Below are 21110 nucleotides of genomic sequence, written 5' to 3'. Positions count from 1 at the left end.
TGTTTGGGTAATTACAACCCCCATCATTTTAAATATTTTTACGTAAACCGAACCAAATCGTATGTTTAGTTCGGTAACGGTATGAAATGCTAGCGTACAGAAATTTTGTGTTCGGTTTTACCGAATTAACATCCATAAATTTATCTCTGGAGCGGTCTTTTCGTAAGATAATATATAGTTGAAGGGTGTCTGTAATTACCCAAACATAAGGGGGATTTCCGTAACTTGACCATAATTCAGGGGCGGCCGTAATTTGCCTAATTTTTAAAGGTAAGGTTATATTAAGATAAGAAAATAAGACTTTCACCTGGGAGCGGAAATCTGTAGATCGGAAATGACTTTCTCGAAAAAATTCTAATTTTCTTCGGAAAGTAATAAATAAGTTCCAATTTTTGTTCCAAAAAAACCGGAGGCAAAAATTCATTCTGGTTTCAAAATGCCTCGGAATTGGCACAATTTCTGTAAATTTCATTAGTTTATAATCTCTAGTTCCAATTTCGAATAAATCTATTTAATACTAAATTTCAAGTTTTAAGTTATCGTGTATTCGTGTTGATATACTGTGTTCGTATTTATTCTTCTAAAATTTTTCATGTGTAAATTAAAATCCTCTCATTCGAAATGCAGCAAATGCAATTATAGTGAAAATATGCGTTCTAAAATATGAATATTACTCTGAAAAATATTTTTTTTACGTTTTCTCATATGGTTTGCAAATTATTATACAAGAGTGTAGTGGTTTTTCTTCATTAAAAAAATAAAAATAATAATTTATATATTTGCTGTTAGGAGTTTATGCATATGTGTCAAGTACTAATAAACGTGTCACTTCGCCAAGCCTAGCCGTTTTCTTTCTTCTAATTGCTTGTTCCCCCCTCCATTTTGCTAGTATTTTATTTCTTACTTCCGTTAATTCTACTTTATCCCCAATACTATCTCTAAGTTAAAATTTACATCAGATTTTTTCTTACATCATTTTGTCCCTTCCAATTTAAAATAAGTCGATCACTAATTTTCTACAACATATAATATATTGAACCTAACTTTCCGAACACGAAAAATAAAGAATAAATAAATGTATATACACATATATTTCCACATTCACCTTCACTCATTTATATATTTTTCCTCGTCTACACCACATGTGAACTCAATTATAGATTATTATTACCGTGCTGGTTAAAACAATTAAAGTATAAACTTAAATGTTATATAAAAAATAAAAATATTCTGATTGAATGATATGATTTTTTTAATTGCTTTTTATGTAATTAGTTGCATCATATTTGGGGGCAAATTACAAAATAAGAAAGTAAAGGGGCGCTCTTTCAATTAGAGAGTATAAGCGGCAAAATTGCAATTAACCCTTATTATTTTTTCAGTGAAAGAAACTGCAGCAATTCGCCCAAGGCAGCACCGCTTCCAAGAAAAAAAAACATAAATATTCAGCTACGCATTTCATCAAACACCTTGGGATCCAGTATCGAATGGGATTGCATCTCAATTCGTAAGAGTTCTTAAAATTATCAGCAGCTTCGTTCCATCTCCATGAGGAGCCTGGTTGTTTTCCTCAAACGGCGCCGTATCACCGCCCACTCATCGGGTAATTTCTCTCTCTGTCGAGTGTTGATAATTTTCTCTCAATTTTGTGTTTACTGCACTGTCGGTTCGGTTTTTTCCTTTGAAATTTTTTGAATGATGTGATTGAGAAGGGATGTTTCCCCATCATTTTGAGGTGTGTATTTTGTTCGAATTGTCGCAGTTTTGAAGAATGGAAATTCTGCAGATACAATAAGGTGGAGGATGATGATGCTCGAAGGGCAGAAAGATCTTATTAGAAAAATGCACAATGATGATTTGTTATCGCGCTTTTTAAGACCACGATTGTAAGGCTACATACTTAGATATTTGTGTTTTTTCAAATTGTTCTTTGATTCAAATGAGTAATTGATGGTTAAATTTACGAAGTTCTATATTATTAGATTCTACACTGGCTCTTGGAATAACTAGTAATCGATAAACCCCTCTTCGTTATCAAGTGGTGGTGTTCGTACCATAGATTTAGTGGGTCGATTTTAATTTCGGAGCAACTTGGGTATTCTCTCTCATTTTCGTGGTTGTTTCTTGAATTGATGCAGTTTCTCGAGTGCCTACTCTAGTGTGCATGGTGAAAGGCCTTCGGCTGAGTATGCAAAGCTGAGGAAAGAGTCACTCGAAAGTCAATTTGGGCGTGCACTTGGTTCGAAAAGTGTTTCTGTTGTATACCGTTTCGGTCCGTTCTTGGCTCTGTATAGAGCTGCAATTATTTCATTCCATGTGTTGAAGCTAACAATTTGGCACTTCTTCGTCCACGACATGAAAAAACGTTCGATTAAGGTTAGTTTTAGTACAATTAACTTTCCATGTGTACAATTGTCCTATTTGAAATTTCTTTCACTATAAGCGTAACAATCGTTCGTATATATAATGAAAATCAGTGTCTATTGTTACTGTTCACTTTTTCTAACTGTCGGTTTATTAATTCTCTAACAATTGCTTAAATTTGGATTGACATGTTGCAGTTTCGTGAAACTCTTATCAGCTTGGGACCTTTTTACGTGAAGGTAAGTTGTGTTTCATATTCTGAACAAATGGTTTCTGCGTTTTTTTTTACTTATTATGGTTTATTATCTGTTATATCCTTTCATTATTGTTTCTACGTTAAACAATACAGCTTTTGAAATTTTGAATCTGGAACTTGTCCATCTATTTAAGTAGTCGAATCTGTAACTTATTATCAGCCATGAAGCATATTGTAAGCCATGGAATCACATCTTGCATTTTAATTTTTTGCATCCTTCTGAAGGTTTTTTCAGCAGTAAAGCATTTTGTATTACAGCTATTTGACGATAAGTAATGCATGTAGCGACTGTGAGGGGCCAAATGGTCATTTTTTGTTGTTATCTTTGTTGTTATGATAAAGTGAACCGAGCTGTAAAATGTGATCAAGAGGATCTTACTTTTAACTTACTTTTCCATTTGCAGTTGGGACAAGCTTTAAGCACCAGACCAGACATACTGCCTACAGTATATTGCAATGAACTTGCTAAATTACAGGTATGCTGGTTTTTCCGTCTTATTTTATAAATCAAGTGATTGACGCTTGTGCTTTCTGTATTACAATTGAATTCTCGTACCAATTCCAGGATCAAATACCTCCATTTCCAAATGATGTTGCCATTAAATCCATTGAATCCCAGTTGGGAATGCCAATATCGAAGATATTTGCTGACATCAGCAAGGAGCCTATTGCTGCAGCATCACTCGGACAGGTTTATAAAGGTTAGGCTTTAGAGAACTGATGTCTGTAAGGAAATGTATATCTGTATGTGTTCTGTTCGGGTAGGAAGAGATAAAAACTAAAGAGGTCTCTATGGGGGGGGGGGGGGGTATAATGGGTATTAGCAAATTTGACTAAATGTCGGGTTGCTGCTTCAAGTTTTGCAGCTCACTTGCACTCTGGAGAGCTTGTAGCAGTCAAAGTCCAGAGACCCGGTATGTCCCATTCATTGACCGTCGATGCCCTGCTATTCAATATGATTGGAGGCCAATTAAAGCGTTTTGCCAAAGCTCGTAAAGATTTATTAGTAGCAGTGAATGAAATGGTGAGCTTCCTTATTGTGATTTTATATCATGTACCAATCAGCTACACGCTACTTAGTATTGTTTGTCAAGTCATTCTCGTGTCATATCTCTGATGCAAATTATTTTCTATAAGTTGGTGGAAGTTTCTTCAGCATTAGTCTACTTTATCGTATTTTGGATTGCTATTTTATGTTAAACTGAATCTGATTCTCCTTTACTCTCAAAGGGCGGGTTGCTCTAAAGAAATAAACCTAATGAGTTTATCGATATTTTGCTAATCGATAGGTGAGGCATATGTTTCACGAGATTGACTACATCCTTGAGGGTCAAAACGCTGAGCGCTTTGCTGCTCTCTATGGCTGCGACTCCAGTATGTTCTTCCCGACTTTAGACAATTGCATTTTTATTTATTTTATTTTACTTACATACATATATGCACACACACACACACACACACACACTCACACATATAGTATAGAGAGAGAGAGGGAGGGAGAGGGATCAGATGTATGATATCTTAAAGTATTCTGTTGATTGTTAGGTAATGAGAAAACATACTCAAAGGATTCAACTTCAGCGCATAAGCAAGTCATTGGCGTCAAAGTTCCCAAAATATATTGGAATCTAACCCGCAAAGCTGTCCTTACTATGGAATGGGTTGACGGAATTAAACTAACTGACGACAGTCGTCTTAGAGCAGCCAGTTTGAACCGGAAGCAACTGATCGATGAGGTAATAAAAGATGACAATGCCCTTTTATTATGTTATGACTTGTCCGAATTTAATCTTCTTCGTTTTTTCCTGATTGATTTAGGGTTTGTACTGCTCTCTGAGGCAATTACTCGAGGTGGGGTTTTTCCATGCTGATCCTCACCCTGGAAACCTTGTTGCAACTAAGGATGGTTCCCTTGCGTATTTTGACTTTGGAATGATGGGCGATATTCCACGTCACTATCGTGTGGGACTAATTAGAGTGGTGAGAGCCCATTTTTGGTGTTTTTTTTTTTCCACGAATATAATATTCTCTATTCGCTTATTTTGGAATATTCCATTTGTCCAGCTGGTGCACTTTGTCAATCGAGACTCTCTTGGATTGGCAAACGACTTTTTATCTCTGGGATTTTTACCGGAAGGGATTGACATACAGTCTGTGTCAGATGCTTTGCAGACATCCTTTGGTGATGGAACGAGGCTATCCCAAGATTTCCAGGTTCTCATATTCTGTGTATCGTATATTGTAGAATGTAGATCATTTCTTATTTACTTACCTCAACTTATTACGAATTATCTTCATTTGACTCGCAGGGAATAATGAATCAGTTATACGATGTCATGTACGAATTCAATTTCTCTCTCCCACCGGATTATGCGTTGGTAATAAGAGCTCTTGGATCACTTGAAGGAACTGCAAAAGTTTTGGATCCCGAGTTCAAAGTGGTGGAGAGTGCGTATCCTTTTGTCATTGGTCGGCTATTGGCGGACCCCAGTCCCGACATGAGGAAAATCCTCGGCCAACTTTTAATCCGGAACGATGGCTCTATAAGATGGAACCGGCTGGAAAAACTGGTGGGCATTTTCCTCTTTTACCCTTCTGTCATTTCTTCTTTCTGCAGTACACCTAAAAACTCATTTCTCCACATCCTTCACTATGCAATGCAATGTCTGTACTTGTTTGTGTTGTTATATCGTCCCTTTTATTAACATTTCGTATAAAACTCAATTAACGTTTTTTTAACTGTACACTTTTGTTGTTTTCAGATAGCAGCAATATCTGGACAAGCTGATTCTGAAACCGACGGGGCTTCGTCAAAATCTCGAGAAAATTCTACCGATCCGTTAGGATGGAAATCGTTTGATATGCATGCTGTTGTGTCTGCTACTGAGGATCTTTTCCAATTTATTTTGTCAAAGAAAGGCTCTAGGGTTAGGGTTTTCCTTCTCAGAGACATACTTGAGGCAGCTGATACTTTCCTTGAACAAGAAGTTGTTTCATGCTTCTCCGATGAAGATTTTGAAGCTACCAGGCCAGAAGTTGAGGTTTGTGTTTATGTTCTATGAAATATTTTTTGACAAATTTACGCATCCTATCATTTGCAGTAAGGGTAGAAATCGGACGGGTCGGACTGGAATTAGCACTTTCTGAAACATTCCATTTTTTTGGAAGTAGAAAACTAATTCCAATTGTGCTCCAAACAATATCGGAAGAATCGAACTTGGAACTAAAAAACTTTTTCCAAAATCGGGAATTTTTCGGATCGGAATTGGTGGGATTCGGAATTTCCAAAACTTTAGTCACATACAATATTAATTGCGTCAGAAATTTTTCGGTTCGGGATTAGGAAATTCTATTCTAATTTTGACTCCGAATTATATCATTTGTAGACTGATCCGATTTTTTTTTTCTTTTTCTAACAGGGTGAGGCAATGCTGTTGAGAATGGTTAATGGGCTTCGGTGTTTTAGACATGCAGTAGGGTTAGCTCCAGATGTATGGACAGCTATGGGTTTAAGGATGGCATTAAAACCCGAGTTTCAAAGGTTTGCATTTGACATATTATCTGCATTATTAGCACACTCTTCTCACAAACTGCCCGATACTTTGTGGGTTTGTATATCAAAGATCATGCATAACTTTTCCGATAATCGTCCTCGAAATTTTTAGTCAATCTCAAAATCTTACCTATTTTCCGTGTTTTTTATTGTCGTCACTTTCTCTCTTTCTCTCTCAATCTATACATGTAATGGCGTGATTTGTCGATAATTTCTCACGAAGCATGATTGGTAGATATTATGGTGAAATTTGAATCTTAAAGATGATTATAGTGCAAAATGAATATCAATGATGGAGCTTTTGAAACTTGTAATAGCATATGATTTGTCGAAGGTTTCGCACCCAATTATCGTTACTTTCTTACTAAGCATGATTAGAAGAGAATGTGTAACACTTTGAATGGTAGATATGTTGACAAATTGGTGTGTAGGGTCAGATATCGGAGTAGTAGTTTATTGCGGTTGGAGAATTTCAACTCCTTTTACAGCCCACCGCAACCATTTGTCCATAAATCTGCTTACTCGTCTTGGAGGTTTAAGTGGTATCGTAGATGCTATACCCGGTGAAATACGCTGTGTAATCTTGAACCACTGATCTACATATAATAAAACTCACTGACACCCTGTTGCATGACGACAACTTATAATAATGGGAACCGCAATATGTTTTATTATGCACGTATTCGAGAGCTTAAAGGTGTAGGCAAAAGTTTTTAAAATTTAAATTGATGATTGTGAGTAATCTTTGGGATAATTATTATTTTTACAAACATAAGGCTTCGTTTCCAAACGATAATTAACTGTGGCGAAAATTGGATGGGTTGGATCCGGATTAGTACTTTCGGGAAAAAAACAAGAACTATTTTCGTGGAAGTGAAAAATAATCATAATACCGTTCTTAAAAAATGCAAAAGTTGGAAATTGGAGCGGAAAACTTTTTCCACAATCGGAAACTTTGTAAGTGGAGTTGGTGGAATTCGCAGTTTTCATCATCTTTCGTCTCCTATAATATAAAATACATAAAATTGAGACTTTACTGTGTTTGGCTAAGCTTATGAGATGTTAAAATGAGCTTATAGGATGTTTTAGAGTTTATAAGCTCTTTCAAAGTGTTTGGTAAATTTTTTAAATTTTTTTTTTTTTAATAAGCTGCTACTCCACCTTTTTATTTAAGATCTTATAATGAATAAAAATAGGAAATAAACTCATTATCCAAACACTCTAAAAATTAATCATAAAAATAAGATGTAATAACTTATCAACTCTTAAAACATCTTATCGGATGTAAGAGTTTATCAGCTATTTAAAATAAGTTTAGCCAAACACCATCTTAAGTGTTCCGGGAATTAAAATTGGATCTGAATTGGATACGTAAGGTTATGTTCCAAAATAATCAGAACAAATATTATTTTAAAATCAGAAATATTTCAATTGGAATTGACGGAATTCAGAAATTTCTTCCCAAATACCACTCCTAACAAAAACTACCTTTCACCTTCAAAATTGTGCATTTATAGTTGATAGTCCTAGTCTTTTCTTTTTCTTTTTTGTTGAAGGACTTAATAGCAATAAAAGAAAAAAAAAGTTCTTAGAAGTTGATTTTTATATAAATAGTGTAGATAGATGCAATAAATGATTGAAAGAGGTGATGAATGGAATTCGGTGAGAGGGAAAGAGATTCGTGGTTCTCTCGCTGCATGCACGCCAAGTGTTTGATTATTGGTGATCTTCATTTTTTTTGTATTTGACCAACTCTCCTCCACCGCACATTCACCTGAATCATCTCTACCCCACCACCACCACCGCCACCGCCACCGCAGCCCCGCCACCTTACCTCATTTGGAATACTCGTACATTCATTCCCCAACGCAAAAATATCTTCTGATATCTTCTCTTTCTTCTTTGAAGTCACACCAAAATTAAAAAAACTTACTACTATTGATTATCTTGACTTCAAATTTCTCTTTGATTGAAACTACTCCAATTATTAAATTGTCTTTTTTTTCCATTTTCTTTGTTCCTTCTTTTATTTAGGCCTCTCTCTCTCTCTCTCTCTAACTAGTTCTTTCAGGTCACCTCTCTCTCTCTCTAGGTTTTTTTTCTCTGCATATTCATACGTACGGAATACAAATGTGCTTATATGTTTTCATGCATTTAATTTTTGATTTCTTGGAAGAGTGCAAAAATGGTAAAGCATCTCCATAAAAAATGAAATTCTTCTGATAAAGATTGGATTTTTGGAAGCAAGAAATGCAAAAAAAGGGGAAAAGATTGGATTTTTCAAAATGGGTTATGATGTTAATAAAAGGTTCACTTGCACGAACAAACCAATATGATGAATTGCTATTCTTTTTTTTTTTCTTTTCTTTTAGGATTCTATAGAAATATGATTGTGGGTTAATAGTTTTTTCTTCATATTCAAGTTTTGTATGTAAGTGCAGTTAGATCTCTTCTTCGAATATGAAGTTTGATTTGATTTGTGATTTACTGTTCTATTTGATGTTTATTGTTGGCCAGGTTTTCTTGGAAAAAAATCCGTGATCAGAATCGTATAATTTCTCGGTATGCAAGCGTCGTTTCGCCGTTTCTGCAACGATATCTGAAGCCATTGAAGGGGCTTGTAATAAAAAAGATTTGGAACAGATTGGTTACATGGGTTATCTGAATTCAGTTTTGTCGCAATCTACGAGCCAAGTCCTCGTCGACGATGCTCCGGTCAGCGGCGGTGGCCTTAGGTGATCATATTTTTAACCATCTTATTTATCTTTGTTTAATTTCAAGGATTATTTGTTTGCGCTGTTTGCTTCGTGTCGGATGTTTCTCGATTAGTTTACAGCATGATTAATGTGTAAAGACAGAAGTTTTCGCATGTTTTTAAGTTGCTTTGAATGTCAATATGATTTATTTTGATTTTCTGTTGGATGGCCGTGGTTGGATGGTTGCTCGATTTTTGGAATTATGTTATCCGACTACTACAATTGGTTGGTCGAGTCAACCTTTTTTTGCATTTTGTCGGGCCGACTGCACTTAGATAAATCAAGAAACGAATTTGTGTGTCCAACTATTGGATAAATTCATTCGTCACATTTATTACAACTTCGTTGCAAATACCTGTGCTTACGCATGATGTTTGACGATCAAGTGTCGACTATGTTTGTCGTGAGTCGTGATGTGCGGTGGCCGTAAAAGTCGTTAATTGTTTTTTTTTTCTTACTTCATGTCAAAAATATGAATAGAATATTTCGTCTGTGAATTCATAAATTCAAGAAAAGACAACCTTTATTATGGTTTCCGTAGTTGTGTGATCCTTAACTTATGGCAACTAATTTGACTTTTAATCGTCTTAAAACATATTTGTAATTACTTACATAATTACTTTCACGCAGTCAAAATGGGAAGTTCAGCTATGGATATGCAAGTTCTCCAGGCAAAAGGTCTTCAATGGAGGACTTCTACGAGACGAGAATTGATGGCGTTGACGGGAATGTCGTTGGTCTCTTTGGGGTCTTTGATGGTCTCTCTCTCTCCTCTCTCTCTCACACACACAACACACACGCGCGCACACACACACACACACACACACACATTTATGTATCTATATATTATGATTATTTAAGATGATGCAATATTGGGGTAATCCTATGCTATGTAGGTCATGGGGGAGCTCGAGCGGCACAATATGTGAAACAGAATCTTTTCAGTAATCTGATCAGCCACCCAAAGTTCATTTCCGATACCAAATCAGCTATCGGTATTATTTCTCATTTCCCATTTCGCTTCACTTTCCATATTCTTTATTTATTTATTTATTTATTTATTTTAGTTTATTAAATCTTGCATACCTCGTGTTTTCTGTAACGATTGATCCCTTTTTCAGCCGATGCGTACAATCACACAGACTCCGAGTTCTTGAAATCGGAAAATAACCAGAACAGAGACGCTGGTTCAACTGCTTCCACCGCTATCCTAGTTGGCGACCGTTTATTGGTCGCAAATGTTGGGGATTCAAGAGCTGTTATTTGCAGGGGTGGTAATGGTAATATTTTCAAAACTTTTTGTTATTCATTTTTTCTTGTAAAAAAAATCGAAAAAACTAATATACGGCTAAGGGTATTGTTAATCTAAGCCGTTTTTAGATTTACGCATGGTTATACGTGCTGTTTTCCTATATATTGCAATTAAGCTCTTCTTTGGAATTTATTATTGCAATTAATTAAATTGGTTATTTTTTTATACTGCAGCTATTGCAGTCTCTCGAGATCACAAACCGGATCAAACAGATGAGAGACAAAGAATCGAAGATGCTGGAGGTTTTGTCATGTGGGCAGGTAAATAAAAAAGACCGGTGCTATTTCCACCTCCAAATTTTCTCAATTGACCACCAAAGATTATATAATGTCATAAATACCCCTCAAATTTATAATCCACCACCTTTCCTTATATTAACTTAATCCTCATGTTTTCTAACTTATTTCTATTTTATTAATTTATTAATTTTTTTTATTATTTTATTTATTTATTTTTTACAATGAAATATTTATTGCAAAATATTTAAACTTTCATATCAGAAGATTATATAATTTTTTTTTTAGGAAACGAAATTTTACTAAGCCAAATTGGCCAATTGTGGAGGAAGTTCAGGACCTTCCATACAAGAATCTTAATTTATTTCTCAAAAAATGTGAATTCCTGCTCTTTTTGACCTTCGAAAATGTTTTTCTCTGACGGAAGTATTATCCACTTAACATGGAGAGAGTGAGATTTTTTTTATAAATATTTTAATTAGTTTAGTGGTAGATGGTTTATAAATTTGTAAAAAATATAGGTGAAAGAAGAAGAAAGGGGTAAAATTGGAAATATATTTAATTCGGTGGTGAAATAAGATATTTTGAGGGTGGAAATAGCACGTTTCAAAAAAAAATCCGATGGTATTTTTTTTCATCTCTAGTTGCCGTTATCCGATTTTCTGATTTAACGTGTAATTTGATATTTCCGTGTAGGAACTTGGAGAGTCGGAGGAGTTCTTGCTGTTTCTCGTGCATTTGGTGATAGATTGCTCAAGCAGTATGTGGTTGCTGATCCAGAAATTCAGGTTCTTTTTTTTTTATATATATGGAAGAAATTATCTCGAAAAGACGAAACTTTATTTTTTTGTTATTTCATCATGAAATTGGACTTCAAGTTTGCACCTATCATTTGTTTTTCATGTATGCCATTTATTATTCTGCATTTGAATGCATACAATAAATACTTATTTTTTCTTTCCTTCCATTTCTTGATGCAAAAACACAGGAGGAAAAAGTCGATAATACCCTCGAGTTTCTCATCCTTGCAAGTGACGGACTATGGGACGTAGTAACAAACGAGGTACTACATTTTAATTTCAAATTTTGAGCTTTATTTTTCAATTTTTTTACAATGAAATATATAAAAAAAATCCGTCCAATTAAATATATTTTCCAGGAAGCAGTCTCGATGACTAAGCCGATATCGGAGCCAGAAGAAGCAGCGAAAAGGTTATTACAAGAAGCGAATCAGAGGGGAAGTGCTGATAATATCACGGTCGTTGTTGTTCGGTTTTTGGCGAATCGAGGGGAATCTTCTCGTACCAGTACTAATACTAATACTAGCTCTGGTTGAAAGAATATTCCTCAATGCCTCCTCCTCTTCTTCATGGAGAAAGGACAGAAAAGAATGCCAGTACAGAAGTTTGGGTACTTTTATTTTATTTATTACAATGTAGAGAAACAAACATCTTGTGTTGATTAATGTAATTTAAAAAATGTTTAAATGTTTATTTCCATGCAGACAAGGTTTAATATGTAAATTTTAGATTTCCAACTTAGGCCCAATTTGGTTGGGCTGATCCGGGTGGATAGTTCCTCTAATCCACTCGGATCTCAGCTTTGGTTCGGCCCAACTGGGTTCTGGATTGCACTTGGGCCCGGGTCCGGATCTTGGATTTCCTGGATCTCCCATCAGGCTAAAGGAGGTGAGATTGGGTAATCTCATCCACTCTCAGCCCAATCAAGCTCAGTATATTACCTTTATGCCCTGAATATTTATTTCTAATTACAAGACTACCCCATATATATAGGAATTACCCCAAAAATTATTGAGTTAGCCCTAGAATTTTACCGACATAGCAATACACGCCGTTCTTCGTTCTGCTTTTCTCCACTGTGGTCGGTAGTTTTTTCACCCAGGTAATTTTTCCGATAATCAACTCATCTAGGTTCTCTAACACACTTCTTTCTTCGTATTTTAGGGCCCCTAAACCGGTTGAAGAATAATCAACTCATCACAGATTGATTTCTTATTTTTCATACTTCACTAGTTTTTTCTTTTTTTTATTTGGTTTTTCCGATAATCAACTCATCACATATTGATTTCACAGATTTCTTCAAACGCATCCGAGTATTGCTGAAGAAGTTTGGGTTCATATGGGTATCGATTCTTTTTTATTGTTCTAATTATCCATTCCTTCATCTCGTAATTAAATTTATTTGTTTCCGTTTCGCAGGTGATTTTCGATTTTGGTTTCGAAGTAGTTCGTAGTTTGGCCGGGCTGATTCTGTTCCGGCCGAACGATTCCGGTGTTGCAGCTGGTTGACAGTTGGTTGTTGATTATCCCGGTTCTGCTACACGACGATTTAAGGTGAGTTCTCCAATGGGTTTAAGCTCGTCTTTTAGATTGCAGATTAAGGATTGAGAAAGGTAGCATTTATTTGGAAAAAAATATTGTATCTTTTTTTTTTGGGAAAAAATAGTACATTACCTCAGTATTGGTTGGAAAATAACCATTATTTGGAAAAAAATAACCAATTAGTGAATTAGAATTAGTTAATATTAAAGTCAATTAGTGAAATAATATATGGTGTTACTCAGTATAAATTGTTTGGCATAAACAGTATATAAAGAATGCAATTAAGTTGTTTTTTTTGTAATAGTTTACGATAGTTATTTCATCTTTCCTTGCTCTAGGAGTTGGTTTATATGTTTCATATGTTTGAGAGAGGTTACAGGGTCTGGAATGTGAAATTTAGTTGTGAATGTGTTTGAGAGAGGTTGCATGGTCTGGAATGTGAAATTTAGTTGTCAACGATCCAACAGTCTTTAACTCTATCCTCGATGAAATCGCCGTCGAAATGCGGACTCACTACGGTGAGACCTTTACGAATGACGTTGTTAAACGTCGGACCTTCCTACTAAAAAATCGTTTCAATGCATTTGTCAAATTCATTGGACTACCCGGTGTCAACTACAACCGTAGGACCGAACGTGTATCGGTTGACCGGACGTATGTCACGAGTCCAAAGAACAAAGTATGTAAACCTATTTTTATTGCATAAAATGCACGGTAAAATTTTTGTTGTCTTATTCTATGAATATGCAAATCATTTAATTGTGTGTGACCCTATACTTTTCCCTTTCACAATTAGAAAAAAACGGAACATGCATTGCACAACTATTTCGCTGCTAACGGGTTTCCCTACTACGACACTTTTGAGTTGGTATTTGTGGAGAAAGAAGCAGGGACGATAGAGTTTAGTGATAAAAAAGGGTTCGTAAAAGATGACCCAATCACAATTGACGAAGGAACTCGACCGGGTGTTGAGGGTGTGAACGATGAATACGCTATTGTGCCGTATGAGGGTGTGAACGATGTTGAGCCCGTGGGATACTATACCGGCGAGACCGACGGGTTCTCGGGGCGTATAGATGGTTGACAGCGAGTCAACTAGCTTGGTCATTGTGATTTCTGATATTTTTATGACTTTATTCTCCGTTTACCGTATTTTTCATCGTTGTAATTGTTTTATTGTCTTCGTGTTTTTTTTTTATTTCATAGTAATTGGTTTATGCAATTGCGAAAGTATGTTGTGCTCGGTCATTGGTTATAGTGTGATCAATTATTCAATTATAACTTTAAATTCTATATGAACAAACATCTGTATCAACTAATTTAAACAAACAATGTTAAATATATAAATGTGTATTAACTAAGAAAAACAGTAGTGTGAACAAAATGTAAACAAACAATATTAATATATATTATCGCCCATGGGTACGAAACATGAAAATTAAAATTACAAACCAAAATACAAAGTCAGGAAAATCAAATACTAATACCGAAAATCTTGCCGACTACATGGAAGTGGGAAAGTAATACGGGAAATACCAATAATAATAATACGGAAAATATTAGGAAAAACTAGCCGAGATAATGGAGATTGGAAAATTTGAACTTCCATTGATCAATGGAGTCAGTACAACACATGCGTCAAAGTATGACCTAGTAATCGTTTTCCCCGTCGATTGGCCCCTTGCCGTTACACATATTCGAGGGACGGTTTGACCCGGACGAACTCAATCCAAACAAATTTGCAATATTGCGGGGCCTCGGCATTGATTTATCTTTCGGCTTCAAAGGTGATGGGCCCGAAACCGGACGCCGAACTCTCGAATTAGCGGTGCTACCCTCGGTGTTTAACGAACCCTCGGAATCCGAAAAGTGATTGAGGTAGTCCCACACATTGAAGTGTGTGCTACTAGAATCCGAGGAAATATTGACCACCGTTGTTGGTGGCATCGGGTTACCGAAACCAAGAGTGTTGTCGTTGCCTCGAAGATCAACCAAGCTTGGAATCGGCACCGGCGGAGCCGCTTCATCGTCGTCCGATGACAAAACAATCACCTCATCGCCCGGTTTTTGTTCGACGACACGAGGTGCAAATATAGTCTTTAGTTCCTCCCATTCGCTATCCCCATATGTCCGATATGCGAAAGCGAATGTGTGTGCCTAAGAAAGGAATGGAAATGTAATTATACGAAAATGTTAGGGCTGATTTTGTAATTAAAAGTGAATGGGAGGAAAAGAATGGGTGCAACAAGTAATATTGTAAAAAATACAGGGGTAATATAATAATAAAAAGGGATTATGAGGGGTGGAAATGTAATTATCCGAAAATGTTAGGGCTGATTTTATAATTACAGGAAAATGAGAGGAAATAATGAGTGCAGTTGGCAATAATTTAAAAATTTCAGATGTATAAACTAATAATAAAAATACCTTCTAAGGGGTGGTAATGTAATTAACCAAATTATCCCACCCAATCCTCCCAACCATTCCTGAGATTGGCTCATTTGGATTCAATCCCACAGATCCATATCCAACCAACCAAACCCAAGATACCATCCATACTTTACTAATCCACACAGTGTCATTTTCCAATTAAGCCCCAATCCCATCCCACCCCATCCCTCCAACCAAAAGGGGCCTCAATGCCTCCTCCTCTTCTTCATGGAGAAAGGACAGAAAAGAATGCCAGTACAGAAGTTTGGGTACTTTTATTTTATTTATTACAATGTAGAGAAACAAACATCTTGTGTTGATTAATGTAATTTAAAAAATGTTTAAATGTTTATTTCCATGCAGACAAGGTTTAATATGTAAATTTTAGATTTCCAACTTAATGGATATAACTTATATGAGTTGTTGGTACAGGTGATTTTTACCGTAGTTCTTTATTTTTTTTATTAATTAATTCTTTAATATTTTTTAAGGTAAAAAATCCTCTTATTTGAGTAATTACAACTACTCATTTAACTATGGGTAATGATATACGCAGACCAAATTAAACATTCAGACATTTTTTTACCATGATTTTTTACCTTTTTACCATAACTATTTACCTTTTGTACTATTCCTACCCAATCCTATAAGTTTTTCGTTTTTTTCCCACAACCTTATCTGCTCGTGTGAATTTACGCGAGCACTTGGCAAGTGCTCGTGTAAATTCACACGAGGAGATGAATTTTTTTTTTTATTCATGTGCTCGTGTGAATTTACGCGAGCACTTGCCAAGTGCTCGCGTAAATTCACATGAGCACATTAACAATTTTTTTTTTTTTTTTAATATTCTCTCGTGCGATTTTAAACGAGCAGGATTTTACACGAACATGTGGCACCTGCTCGTTTAAAATCACACGAGCTATTTAATTTTTTTTAAAAAAATTCTAAAAAATTTGTTTTTTTTAACCCACTCGTGTTATTTCACACGAACAGAGAAGGTATGCTCGTGTGAAATCACACGAGCAGAACGTCTCTGTTCGTGTGAAATCACACAAGCAATTAAAAAAAAAAAAAAAATTTAACAAGGCCGCTCGTGTGGATTTACACGAGCGCAGTGGATGCGCTCGTGTAAATTCACACGAGTAGGCCAAAGTCTGATTTTTTTCGTTTTTTTTTTCGGATTCGTAATCTACATAACAAGAGGATCGTAAAAACGTAAAAATTACCTCCGATCTGTTGACGATTTGCACGGGCTTTGCGAAAGAAAATCGAAAGGTTGAGAGAGTTTTTGAGTTTTTTTACTTTTTCTTTTTTGAAGAATGGTAAAAAATGTGCCTGAATATTTAATTTTGGCCTGCACAAATCATTTCAGTTTAACTATAAATCTTCTTACACATCTACTTTTGAGGTGTCGAATTCAATAAAATCTTTTATATTCCGTGAAATGTTATCTAGTTTGTACTCGTTTTGCGCAAAATACAGTTTTGGACGCACCACAATCTGATATTTTCAGGCCAAGAGACGTATCTTACGATCATATTGTTTCAAGATGGAGAGCTCGAATGGGATAAAATGAGTACAAATTGGAGAATATTCCGCATAAACTAGAAGATTCCACTAAATTTGACACTGCAAGGGTGGACGTGTAAGAAATTCATAGTTGGAGGTAATTGTAATTACCCAAACACGAGGGATTTTTTCATAATTTGACCTTATCTCAGGACCTTATCTCATGGGTGGCAGTAATTGACATTATATTTTAATAGACTCCAAAATTATATGTTAAGTTTATAAGATGTTATAATTAAATCTTTTACCACTACTACACGAAGGTAAAATTTATGCTACACTCGGTGGTTCAATGTGACATCGAATAAAGATCCATTCATTCATCTAAACACAAAAATACGCAGCAAAACCGATTCTCACGATTTACTATCCCGATAATAATAATTCCCAATAAAATCGACGATCATAATCCCTCCGACTTGGAGGATTCAAAATATTCAAGAAAACATAGGAAAAGCAAAAAAGAGCAAGAAGGAAAAAAATACATCGAAAACGAGATCAGATCCACAATAAAATGATCAATTGAGTAGCACAACATGATATATAACTAGTTCATTGCAAATCCCAATAAGCATAAAAGTAGCTGCGCTTACAGATTAATACCACCACCCCTTAGAGCAAGGACCAGATGAAGAACAGAGCCACCTTCGATGTTGTAGTCTTTGGCAGTCTTGTCGTCTGCAAGCTGTTTGCCGGCATAAATAAGCCTGCGATAAAAAAAAAAATTTAAAAATTCCACATCATCAATCTTGAAATTTCCGAGACTAGCAAATATAGATTACCCACGCAACATTTTTTTTGTTGCCCATTCACAAGTTTATGAAGAAACGATATAAAACAACTATGGGAAACTGTACTTTGTCAAATTTACGTCTTTTCTTTTTGGTTTTCTTATCAATTTACAAAGAGATGTGAAGTGTAGAGGGCCAAGAGAGATGACAAAAGAAGGATAGTTACTGAGTCGACCAGGACCTACATAAAACTTGGTTAAATCAAGAAAATTTCTGATCCCCCAATTAAAATGTTAAAAAAAATGGATCGGAACTAAATGGAAGTCTAGATATCATCAAACAAATGCATCCTTCACATTAATAATTGAAAGTAGGTAACAGCTAAGCAAATCGGGAGTTCAAGAAATTAGATAAGTTGATGCAAGAAATAAGGTCCAACAAAAAAAACAGAAAGTACAACCTTTGCTGCACCGGAGGAATTCCTTCTTTCTCCTCAACACGCTCCTTAATCCGATCAATGGTATCGTTTGGCTCAATATCGATTTCAATTTCTTTTCCTGTAAGGGTTTTGACCTTGATCATTGTTCCACCCCTCAGCCTCAAAACGAGGTGAAGTGTCGATTCTTTTTGGATATTGTAATCTGCCAAAGTTCTGCCATCTTCTAACTGTTTACCAGCAAATATCAGCCTCTGCTGGTCAGGAGGTATCCCTTCTTTGTCCTGAAAAAACACCGTAATTTCATATTAATTAAAAAAATAAAAATAAGATTACTCGGACGAGAATCGGAAAGAGAAAAAAAAACTAATAAGTTAAAACATCCTGAAACTAAAATATATATTGCAATACCCCAAAAAGCAAGAGGATGTATTTCTCAAATAATTATAATCATCAACTATCGATTTGCAATCGTTCATTAAATCATGTAAAGAATGCTATCGAAACATGTTTTCTAATCTCTCAAAAAGTACAACGGATACGTTAAGAAGTGGAAGCGTAACATAGGTTCTTCGAGATGGATCGAGTTCGATAATCAGAACATCAACGAATAATTAATAACAAGCTGGATTTCATATTGAGTCATTGAGAGAAAAGTGTAGAAGAAGACCTTCATAATAAAATAACCAGGTAATATAAAATTGAAAGAAGAACTTGAAACAAGCTCAGATGCCACAGAATCTCAATTTTAAAAATTAAAAAAATATATAAAAAAATAAATTGAACAATCACACAGCTACTTCATCGCAGGAAATCCAATAAAAATCCAAAACCCTAGCTCGGTTAATACTTATACGTCTATAAGCATAATCCATGAAAGAATAATCCCAAAAAAGAGAACGATAGTCAAATCAGCAAAATTAGGGCACGGAAAACAAAAATAGGGGAAGAAATTGGACCTGAATCTTGGCCTTGACATTGTCAATGGTGTCGCTGCTCTCGACCTCTAGGGTAATGGTTTTTCCGGTGAGGGTTTTCACGAAGATCTGCATCTTTTCCGCGTGATTTCTACGTAACTCTTTCTCTCTCTTCTCTCTCTCTCTCTCTAAAATTTCTTGGCTCGAAAGTGGCGCTATTTATTGTTGGAAAATTGTGGATTATTATAAGGGCATTCCGTCCTTTGAATTTTGTGTTAGATCAGTATTTTTTTTATTTATTTTTTTTATTTTTAATAGAGATTTCATTTGGGTAAACTTATTTTACATCTACAGCCGATAAGTTGTTACGTTCTATTTTTTTTAATTAATTTTTAAAGTTTTTGAATAGTATTCTTATAATCTATTATTACTCATTATAAAATTTTAAATAAAAAGGTCAGTAGATATTAGAAGTAGTTTTAAAAAACGATCTTATTTGCTCTTCAGTGACTTGTTTTTTGAATTTTTGAGATCTTTTTTAAGAAAATTACCAAATATTTGGTAAAATTTATAAGCTCATTTTAACAACTCATAAACTTAGAGGGTGTTTGGCTAAGCTTATAAGATGTTAAAAAGGAGCCTATAAGATGTTTTTGAATAAGCTCTTCCAAAGTGTTTGGTAAATTTTTAGAAAAAGATCTTAATTTTTTTAAAAATAAGCTGTTGGAGAGCAAATAAGATCTTTTTAAATAAGTACCTCTAGCCCACCTTTTTATTTAAGATCTTTTAATGAGTAAAAATAGGAAATAAGTCCATTATCCAAACACTCTAAAAATTAATCCTAAAAATAAGATGTAACAGCTTATCAGCTCTTAAAACATCTTATCAGACGTAAGAGCTTATCAGCTGTTTAAAATAAGCTTAGGTGGTGTTTGCAAATGATTATTTAAAAGCAAAAGTTAGTGATTGTGATTTAAGTTAGTTTTAAGTGCTTATTTCTAAAAGTTGGGGGTGTTTGCAAATACTTCGGAAAATGAACTAAAATTGAAAAAGTAGGGTTAGGGGTGCTTTTAAAAAAATAGCTTTAAGCAGATTATTTTAAGAGAAGCAAAAGCAAAAGTTGATTTTGCAAACACCTAAAAACAGATTATGAGCAAAAAAAACCGTATAATCACTTTCAAAAAGCATTTGCAAACACCACCTTAGTCAAACACCAGGTTAGGAGATGTATTTAAATTGTAATTTTAGTCTGTTATGTTTGATCTATTTAGGAATGTAGTCCTGCAAATTCTTCTATTTCAATTCTACATGAAATAACTTTGCAAAATTCGCAATTTTTATTTGATTTTGCTAATGAACTCACAAAAATTTACTTATATATAAGCTTAAATATTATAAATGTTCATCTAACTTGATTTATACACGCGTCATCTCATGTAATCAAAATTGTACCATCACTAAGATAGAAAGACGAACTAAGAAAAAAAAAAAAAAAAATATATATATATATATATATATATATATACATATATATATATATATAAGCAAAAAATGTCAAATTTGTTTTTTGCGTCTTAAAATAAAGGGTAAATTACAAACACCCCCTGAGGTATGGTCAAATTACAAAAAAAAACCTCTTGTTTGGATAATTACATCTACCCCCTCAACTATGATTTTTTCTTACACCTCCACCCTTATGGTGCCAAATTCAACATAATCATCTAGAATCCGTTACAACAAGTGACTATTATATGAGAATAACATTTTTATTGACTATAGATAAAGCTTGAATTGACTATAGATAAAGCTTGAATTGTTATTCTCTACATGTTCCACTCTAGCAGTTATGTATTTATTTTCTTGAAAGACTATAGATAAAGCTTGAATTGTTTGGATTTAAACAAACATGTAGAGAATAACATTTTTATTGACTATTATATAAAAAAATGTATCAAAACAAAAGATAGTATAAAATTTAATAAAAGTATTGGATGCAGTAGTATCTTATTCTGGTGATGAATATTGGAAAAAGTATTCTGCACTTGTATATTCTTATGTCAATGGGGGAGAAGAATTCATCAAGAATATTTCAAAAAGATATAATTTATTATTTTTTTATTTAGTTTTATAAGTACTTCAGCCATTTGAAGCATCTCATACGTATAATATAGCAATGACAAATCTAAATAAAAAATAAAAAATAAATAG

General features: G+C 34.6%; 3 protein-coding genes and 1 long non-coding RNA gene across 7 annotated transcripts; 3 read left to right on the top strand and 1 right to left on the bottom strand.

Annotated features, from left to right (window-relative positions):
- The first annotated feature begins 1285 nt into the window (after positions 1–1285).
- LOC105967226 (Protein kinase superfamily protein) lies at positions 1286–6306 on the top strand. Its single transcript, XM_012991823.2, has 14 exons — positions 1286–1603; positions 1763–1886; positions 2139–2376; positions 2562–2603; positions 3025–3096; positions 3186–3321; positions 3487–3644; positions 3910–3994; positions 4166–4356; positions 4439–4600; positions 4685–4834; positions 4930–5190; positions 5383–5661; positions 6040–6306. The coding sequence occupies exons 1-14, from the start codon at positions 1549–1551 to the stop codon at positions 6283–6285; spliced, it is 2199 nt and encodes a 732-aa protein (XP_012847277.2). The 5' UTR covers positions 1286–1548; the 3' UTR covers positions 6286–6306.
- A 1505-nt stretch (positions 6307–7811) lies between these two features.
- LOC105967002 (putative protein phosphatase 2C 59) lies at positions 7812–15680 on the top strand. 4 transcript variants are annotated; one of them, XR_016031180.1, is made up of 10 exons: positions 7812–8244; positions 8691–8908; positions 9560–9687; positions 9826–9924; positions 10051–10209; positions 10415–10501; positions 11174–11265; positions 11466–11540; positions 11637–11873; positions 15506–15680. XR_016031180.1 is itself a non-coding variant. In XM_088818088.1 (9 exons), the coding sequence occupies exons 2-9, from the start codon at positions 8826–8828 to the stop codon at positions 11811–11813; spliced, it is 900 nt and encodes a 299-aa protein (XP_088674214.1). In that variant the 5' UTR covers positions 7812–8244; positions 8691–8825; the 3' UTR covers positions 11814–11972. The 4 variants fall into 4 exon arrangements, 1 of the variants encoding a protein (XP_088674214.1); XR_016031181.1 differs by having other exon boundaries at positions 7817–7895; XR_016031182.1 differs by having other exon boundaries at positions 8039–8290.
- On the top strand, positions 12452–13858 carry LOC105975248 (uncharacterized). The gene is made up of 3 exons (XR_016031294.1): positions 12452–12620; positions 12697–12831; positions 13616–13858. It is a non-coding gene; the product is annotated as an uncharacterized LOC105975248 (long non-coding RNA).
- Positions 15681–17155: 1475 nt separating the features above from the next.
- Positions 17156–19140, bottom strand: LOC105967191 (ubiquitin-NEDD8-like protein RUB2). Its single transcript, XM_012991780.2, has 3 exons — positions 18945–19140; positions 18010–18269; positions 17156–17525 (listed from the first exon to the last, which is right to left on the bottom strand). The coding sequence occupies exons 1-3, from the start codon at positions 19035–19037 to the stop codon at positions 17408–17410; spliced, it is 471 nt and encodes a 156-aa protein (XP_012847234.1). The 5' UTR covers positions 19038–19140; the 3' UTR covers positions 17156–17407.
- Between the last annotated feature and the right edge of the window lie 1970 nt (positions 19141–21110).

Source organism: Erythranthe guttata, chromosome 5 (assembly GCF_056151865.1).
Source record: "Erythranthe guttata isolate IM_541 chromosome 5, IM_541, whole genome shotgun sequence".
Classification (NCBI taxonomy): domain Eukaryota; kingdom Viridiplantae; phylum Streptophyta; class Magnoliopsida; order Lamiales; family Phrymaceae; genus Erythranthe; species Erythranthe guttata.
Note: the sequence above shows the minus strand (reverse complement) of the source record. Positions and strands in the feature narration are given on the sequence as shown.